General features: G+C 64.6%; 4 protein-coding genes across 4 annotated transcripts; 3 read left to right on the forward strand and 1 right to left on the reverse strand.

Annotated features, from left to right (window-relative positions):
* Positions 1 to 24: 24 nt before the first annotated feature.
* AMSG_10510 (uncharacterized protein) lies at positions 25 to 1,295 on the forward strand (the record flags this gene model as incomplete). Its single annotated transcript, XM_013898210.1, has 3 exons — positions 25 to 36; positions 99 to 152; positions 617 to 1,295. The coding sequence occupies 3 exons, from the start codon at positions 25 to 27 to the stop codon at positions 1,253 to 1,255; spliced, it is 705 nt and encodes a 234-aa protein (XP_013753664.1). The 3' UTR covers positions 1,256 to 1,295.
* On the reverse strand, positions 1,285 to 4,362 carry AMSG_10511 (uncharacterized protein; the record flags this gene model as incomplete). The annotated part of the gene is made up of 2 exons (XM_013898211.1): positions 1,285 to 2,116; positions 2,270 to 4,362. The coding sequence occupies 2 exons, from the start codon at positions 4,360 to 4,362 to the stop codon at positions 1,285 to 1,287; spliced, it is 2,925 nt and encodes a 974-aa protein (XP_013753665.1).
* A 659-nt stretch (positions 4,363 to 5,021) lies between these two features.
* On the forward strand, positions 5,022 to 6,251 carry AMSG_10512 (uncharacterized protein; the record flags this gene model as incomplete). Its single annotated transcript, XM_013898212.1, has 2 exons — positions 5,022 to 5,094; positions 5,134 to 6,251. The coding sequence occupies 2 exons, from the start codon at positions 5,022 to 5,024 to the stop codon at positions 6,249 to 6,251; spliced, it is 1,191 nt and encodes a 396-aa protein (XP_013753666.1).
* Positions 6,252 to 6,401: 150 nt separating this feature from the next.
* AMSG_12357 (uncharacterized protein) lies at positions 6,402 to 6,709 on the forward strand (the record flags this gene model as incomplete). The annotated part of the gene is made up of 1 exon (XM_013898216.1): positions 6,402 to 6,709. A coding segment is annotated over one exon (306 nt), but the record flags the coding sequence as incomplete, so codon positions are not given.
* Positions 6,710 to 7,539: the final 830 nt, after the last annotated feature.

Raw genomic sequence — 7,539 nt, forward strand, 5'->3', positions numbered from 1 at the left:
CCCTCACCTATACTCACTCACAATATGCTTTCCTATGTACATACGTGTGTGAATATATGTGTGTGTGTGTCTATGTGTGTGTCTGCTTGTGGTGGTAGTCGGACAAGCTGCACCCCTTCCTCAAGGACTGCCTCAAGGTTGGCTGTCTCAAGGTACGTACAGAGGGAGAGGCAGAGGGAGAGGGAGAGGGAGAGGGAGAGGGAGAGGCAGATGGAGAGGCAGAGGCAGATGGAGAGGCAGAGGCGGTGGTGTGGGTATGGGTATGGGTATCGGAATCGGCATCGGCATCGGCATCGGCATCGGCATCGGCATCGGTATCAGTATTAGTATCGGCATCAGTATCGGCATCGGCATCGGCATCGGCATCGGTATCAGTATTAGTATCGGCATCAGTATCGGCATCGGCATCGGCATCGGCATCGGTATCAGTATTAGTATCGGCATCAGTATCGGCATCGGCATCGGTATCGGTATCAGTATTTGTATCGGCATCGGCATTGGCATCGGCATCGGCATCGGTATCGGTGTCGGCACCACCTCCGTCACCACCCACTAGGGCGTACATGTCGGTAGCAAGCCCACCTTCACTCACATCTCTCTCTCTCTCTTTCCTCAGGGATTCAAGCACTTCTCGCTCTACCTCCGCGGCCGTGAGGAGCTGGTGGTTACGGTCCAGAACGGCAACGAGCCGCACAACACGGCAGCTGGCACGCCGGCGGCGTCGCTGGCACGGACTGACTCGGGCAACATCCTCGACATGCCACCGGCGTCACCGCTGCCGTCGACACCAGGCTCAGCGCTCGGCAAGCCGGTCACCGTCTATCTCATCGGCGGCTATGCGCGGTACAAGTGCCCGTTTGTCTGGCTCCGCTCGCCATCGCAGCGTCTGGTCTCGTCCGACATGGAGTCGCCGCTCAAGCTCTCCACAACCGACCGCTGGCCCAAGGCGCCGTCGAGCGTCAAGGTGTGGGACATCATTGCCGAGCTCGTGGACATGACCACCCGCCCGGTCCCGGTCAACCCGTTTGAGATCGACGAGGAGTACTTTCTTTCGCTCGACCCCTTTGACCGCTGCCTCGCCACCGCCGCCTCGGTCAACTTTCTCCGCAAGCTCTTCATTGCCAACTACGTCTTTGCCGACGCTGTCCTCGAGGACCTGCGCGTACTGCTCCAGTGGCACTTTGAGGATGTGCCGGCTGTCATCCCGGTCAGAGCTCGGACCGACGCCGACGATGCCGAAGCCGACACGCCGTAGCGTTGCGCTCTTCCCTTTCAATACACTCCCTACAGCCCAAGCGCCTGCTCCTCTTCGTACAGCTCGCGGAGGAGCGCTTGTCGCCGCCGGGAGACCTGCGAGCGGTACGCCCGCGGCGGCGAGGCGGCGGTCGATGGACGCAGCGCACCGGCCGGAACGTGGACCTCGGTCGCGCTCGGCTCGCCCATGGTTACGTACGCCACCGTGACGTCGGCGTCGTCCACGGCCTCGCCGGTCGGAACCAGCGACATTCGCAGGCCAGACGACGTCGTCGGCCGCACCCGAAACGCGCGCCGCTCGTACTGGACCGGCGTCGGGAACGTCGGCGCCGATGGCGGCGCCCGCATCGTTCGCAGCGCCTGGCGTCGACCGGCAAGCGACATCGGCGACGCCCGCGCCTCCGAATCGACCAGCCATGCTGGCGCCACGCCACGGACAGGCGAGCCTATCGGGCGCGCCTGGCCAGCGGCGTACGCGTCCTCGGCCGCCGGCGTCAGCATGTGCGACGCGGCCATGACCGCCTCGCGCCGCGCCTGCTCCTCCTCCTGAATCAGCGCCCGCTTCACGCTCAGCCGCGCCTCGATTGTCTTGTTCTCCGCAAACAGCCGGTCAAAGACCTTTTGCGTTGTGCGCAGCAGCGCAGCCCGCGCCTCTTCCGACATTGCCACCTCGCCCTCGATCGTTGCCGCCATCTCACGCGACGCCTCGGCAATCACCGCCTCGGGCATAGCCGCAGGCACCCACACCGGGCCCTCGGCCTCACGTAGCGCAGCCTCCGCCGCCGGCGCCGCAAACGACACACTACGGGTTGGTGGCGTTTCGGCCGGCGGCGACGCGGCGGAAGCAGCCGGCGGTGGCGTACTGGACGGCACAGAGGCGGCAGCAGGTGGTGACGGCGCGTTGGCGGCAGGAGGAGGTGGCGGCGACGTAGTGGCAGCGACCGGCGGTGGCGTACTGGGCGGCGCGGTGGCGGCAGCAGGTGGTGGCGAGGTGGCAGCAGAAAGTGGAGGCGACGACACTTCAGCGCTCGGCGGCGACACCTCAGCGGCGTCGGCCTGAGCCGGAACATTTCGGACGATGACCCGGACCTTGCCTTCGACGGCAACAGCAAGCTCGTCGGCCCGTTTGCGCTCGGCGGCGAGGTCTGCTTCGAGAGCGGCGATGCGCGATGCGTTGTCAGCAGCTGCAGCTGTCGCGGTGTCGTAGGCTTCGCGGAGGGCAGCTGTCTGGGCGCGGGCGAGGTAGAGCTCCTCGCGGGCGTTGGAGGCGTCGGCAGCCGAGGCGCGTGCGGCGGCGGCGTGGATCTCCGAGTCGGCGCGAGCCTCAGCATCGGCGAGGCGGGCTTCGAGCTCGGCGTTGGCAGACGCGGCGATCACTAGCCGCTCGCGGAGATTGTGCATCTTGGCGACGATGGCGGCCGAGGCGTCGGCGTCGGCAGCCGAGGGTTGCGGCGGACCGGTAGCGAGGGCGGCTAGGCGGGCGATCTCGGCGCGGGCGGCGGTGAGTTGGCGGGCGGTGTTGGCGAGCGCATCCTCGGTGAGGAGTGCAGCGCGGGCGGCGTCGAGCTGCAGCGCGTCGGCGTGATCATTGGCATCGCGGAGCATGTCCTTCTGCAGATCGAGCTGGACGTTGAGCGCATCGAGCTTGTGCTGGGTGGCCATGGCTGAAGCTGTGGCATCGCCGACCTGCGAGTCGTATGTGGCGAGCCGGGCGTCGGCACGGGCCAGCTTGGCCTGGACCATGCGGATGGTATCAGTCTTCTCGGCGAGTTCGGCGGCATGGGCCGCGCGAGCCTTGCGGAACTCCTGGCGCATGTCTGCGAGCCGGATGCGGAACGACTCCTCGGCCTCGTCGAGGCGGGCGCGGGCGTCTGCTCCAGCGATGTGGACCTCGCCCTCGTAGTGCTCGCGGAGCGCCTTGAGCTCCTCAAAGTGGTTTGCGTCGTTGATCCGCAGCTGCTCGCGGAACCTAGCTTCGACCGTCTCGAGCTGGTCTGTCGTCGACGCGACTTGATCCCGCAAGTCGGCGATGGTATCCTCCAATTCGACGGCTTGCTGCTGGACAACCGCCGCGCACTCGGCCTCCATGGCCGCGCGCTCGCGGGCGAGCATGTTCGTCAGCTTGCGCTTCTCCATGAGATACACTTGCTGCACGTGCCGCTTTTCCTGAACGAGCTCGGCCCGCATGTCGTTGAGCACCTGCTGCTGGTCCTTGGACGTGATGCCGGTCGCCAGGAGCTTCTCAAACGTCTCCATGTCCATGAACGAGCCATGTGACTTGGGCGCATACGACTCGTCGCCCGTCGCCCGTAGCAGCTGATCGCGGAGGACGGCCACGTCCTTGAGGTACGCCTTACGCTGGTCAGCAAGGAGCTTGTTCCGTCGCAGCAGATGGCCCTGCAGCACGTCGATCTCTCGCAGCAGCTCGCGGTTCTCGGCCTGTGCCGACTCGAGCGACGCTGCCATTGCACCGACGTCCTCCATACGCATCCCAGCCTCACCGGGGCCACCACGCTCACTCTCGCCACTGTCGCCGCTCGTGCCAGCATGCTCAGCGTCGCCGTCATGCACGTCGGCGCTGCTGCGGCCGCCCGCGCCAGTGGAGGCAAGCACGGCTGAGACCTCGGCGGCGTTGCGATCGTACCATGACCCGCCGGTCGACTCGGCCTCGACAGACTTGGCAGCTGTGGAGACAAAGCCGGCGCGGACAACGTCTTCCACAAAGTTGTCGAGAATGATGTTGATTCTGGCGAGGAGGCGATCCTCGGCGGCGGCCGACCGGAGGCGATGGGCTCTCAGTGGCGGCGGATCGCTTGCGGAGAGCGGCCCATCCACCGGAGCGCCTGCCGCAGGCACGGCATCCATCGATGATGCGAGCGAGGCTGTGCGGGCGTAACGATCGGCGACGACGTCGGCAACCGAGTCGGGCAGGCGAGCGAGGGCTGAGGCGACTCGAGCACGTTCGGTGGCGGAGATAGCCGACGTTGCAGCGGCTGCAAACGCTGCTGCGAGCTCGCCCTTGACGGCATGAAGCCTCTGCTCAAGAAGCGCCGGCGCCGGCGGCACCTGCTGGCCTGACAAACGCTTTGCTGCCGCTTGGCGGGACATGGTTGCGCGGCGAGTGCGGTGTCACTCCTCCTGCAACGGCTGCTGACACCAGTACATAGCGTGGGCGCCAATTGAATCTCGTTGGCATAATCGTTACCGCCACACCCAATTAACTCTCGTTGGCATATTCGTTACCGCCACACCCAATTAACTCTCGTTGGCATAATCGTTACCGCCACACCCAATTAACTCTCGTTGGCATAGTCGTTACCGCCACACCCAATTAACTCTCGTTGGCATATTCGTCACCGCCACACCCAATTAACTCTCGTTGGCATAGTCGTTACCGCCACACCCAATTAACTCTCGTTGGCATATTCGTCACCGCCACACCCAATTAACTCTCGTTGGCATAGTCGTTACCGCCACACCCAATTAACTCTCGTTGGCATAGTCGTTACCGCCACACCCAATTAACTCTCGTTGGCATAGTCGTCACCGCCACACCCAATTAACTCTCGTTGGCATAGTCGTTACCGCCACACCCAATTAACTCTCGTTGGCATAGTCGTTACCGCCACACCCAATTAACTCTCGTTGGCATAGTCGTCACCGCCACACCCAATTAACTCTCGTTGGCATAGTCGTTACCAGGCCCTTCTCCAACCGCCTCCCCCTCCCAACCGCCACCCGCCCCAACACCGCACGCAGCTGCAGAGATGGACCCGCTGTCACTGTCGAACCTGGACTCACCAGGAGCAGGAGCCGCGGGCGGGCAAAAGGCTGGAGGCCGTCTGGAAGCAGGTGGAGGTGGTGGGCAGGGGGGGATAGGCGGCGAGGCAGTGGCCGGTGGTCAGCTGGCGGCGTCGGTGGCAGCCATTGCTGCCGATGTGCGGATGCAATCGGCGAGCGTGAACGATGAGCTAGCGCGGGTCAAAGGCGAGGTCCAGGCACGGTTTGATCTTCTGACGGCGATGATTGCAGACGTGGCGGCGAGCGCGCCGCACTCGGCATCGATGCCGCTCCAGTCACCCGCGGCTACAGCTTCACCGCCGACCCATCACCCGCGGATCCGCGACGACGTCCGCCGGGTGGCCCAAGTCGAGGGCGCGCTTGCAGTCTTCCAGACCGAGGTCCTGGAGGTTCTCGCCGCGTCGCAGGCCGAGGTTGAGGGCCTGGTCGCCAAGATGGCAGGAATCGAGGCCCGCGTCGGTTCCGAGGAGGAGCTTGTCCGCGCCGCCGAGGCCTTTGTGGCTGCCGATGGCGAGGCTGTGGCACGGGCAGTGCGCGAGGCGAGCAGCGCCACGGCGGCGACCGACGCTCGGGTCGATCGGCTCGCCGCCAAGTGTGAGGAGCTTTACACCGGCTTTCGGGTTCTCGAGTCGAACGCGGTGGCCAAGTTTGCTGAGACCGACGACGAGGTGGCCGATCTCGGGTCGCAGCTCCGCTCGCTTCGCGAGCACGTCGACGCCGCTGTGGGCGACTCACATGCTGCAATCCGCGTCGAGCTTGACGCTGAGCGCGCCGCCCGCCGCAACCTCGAGACGCTCGTCGCCTCGCTCCGCGACGAGCTCTATTCAGCGCGCGCCTCGTTCGAGTCGCTTGCGAGCCAGGTCGGCGCCCTCGCCGACTCGGCTGCCTTTGCCGAGTCGTCAGTCACTCGCGCAGAGCTGGACTCTGCCCTTGCCGGCCTCCGGGCAGAGGCTAAGCCCGCAGAAGCGGCGCTCAGCGAGCTCGCCGCCATCCGGGCCTCCATCGACGAGCTCACCACCCGGGTCTCGCGCAACACCCATGTCTCTGTAGCCAACGACATTGCCTTCCGCGCCCTTAAGGACAAGCTCGGCGGAGTTGTCGGCGTCTTTGAGGCCCAGCTCGCGCGCGACTACGAGGACGATGTCGTCGTCGGCGCCGAGATCGACAAGTTCCTCGCCTCGGTCAAGCGCTCGTAGCCACCCAACTCAATCCTTAACGGTACGGTCGTTCGGACGCGTTGTCTCGCGTCTCAAAGTGAACAACTCGTTGATGCTTGACTTTCAGGTCACCGGCCGACGCTGCGCGACACCTGCTTGGACCGCGGCTTGAGGTGGGAGGCGCACCCGATGCGTGGCTCGCACGTGGGGCCTGCCGCCCGACGCTCGTCCCGGCGACGCCCTTGTGTGCAACGTGGGCGACGACCTCGCTGTTGTCGCGTGAAAGGACTTGACCGAGTGCCGTTTCCTGGCAACCTGCTCTCATCCTCCAGACTCAACGACGTTGTCGTTGCTCACCGAGACGACAGCGCCCTCGCCGCCAGCGCCGACGCCGTCAGCTCCGCGCCGTCGCGCAAGCGGAAGCATCCCTCTGCGCCGGCATTCTCGCCAAGAAAGCGCACCGCTGCAGCAGCTGCTCGTCATCATTACCACTCTCCCCAGCAAGCCGCTCTGCGATGCGACTGCCTCGCCTGCCCGAAACTCCATGGTAAGCGATCGCGGCCGCGGACCTTTTGCGCCGCGTGCGGCGTCCATCTCTGCCTCGCCGACTGTTTTCTGTTGTGGCAGCCATCAACACATTGTACTACTCTTACACCGCGATTGATGGGCGTTGCGACGTCTGTGGAGCGTCGCGGAGCGCGGCTTGCGCGATGGACAAACATGTCCATTCTGTACCGTAAAGGGATAAAGTGTCGCGGCTCGTCGTGCTCATAGATACCTTCCCAGCGACTCTCAACCCATCGACCGAGTCGTCCCATGTAATCGATCCGTCTCTCCAATCAATCAATCAATCAATCAAGCCAAATAACCAAGCGAGAGCCCCGAAAGCAACCAAAGCCGACAACACCTCTCCATTTCCATTAACAATGTACGCCAGCCGTTGCCGCTCTTTCCAGGGGGGATCGCACCACACCCGCACCCGGAGCGACCTGCTGCTCCTGGGAGACGCGCCCCCTCCCCACGCGCCCCCCCCCCCCACTACTGGCATACTCGCCATGTCCAGCACACACTCTCCCACCCCCTTGTTCTCCCCTCCATGCCCTTCTGCGCTCTACATGCCGCCGTTCCGAGAACGTTCCTGGCGCCAAAAAATTCTGCGCTGTCCGCCCCTCGGCTCGCTCTCCCCTCCCTCTTTTGGCTGCCTCGGCCATCTACGTCTGCTTGCCGCTAGAGCGCAGCTTGCTCCCTCCTCCCTCCCCCCCCCACGACCACCCCCCCACTTGTTTCCCCTTGTCGTGTACCTGCCCCTCCCCGCTGCTGATTCTGG

This window comes from Thecamonas trahens (genome assembly GCF_000142905.1).
Source record: "Thecamonas trahens ATCC 50062 unplaced genomic scaffold supercont1.58, whole genome shotgun sequence".
Taxonomy (NCBI): domain Eukaryota; order Apusomonadida; family Apusomonadidae; genus Thecamonas; species Thecamonas trahens.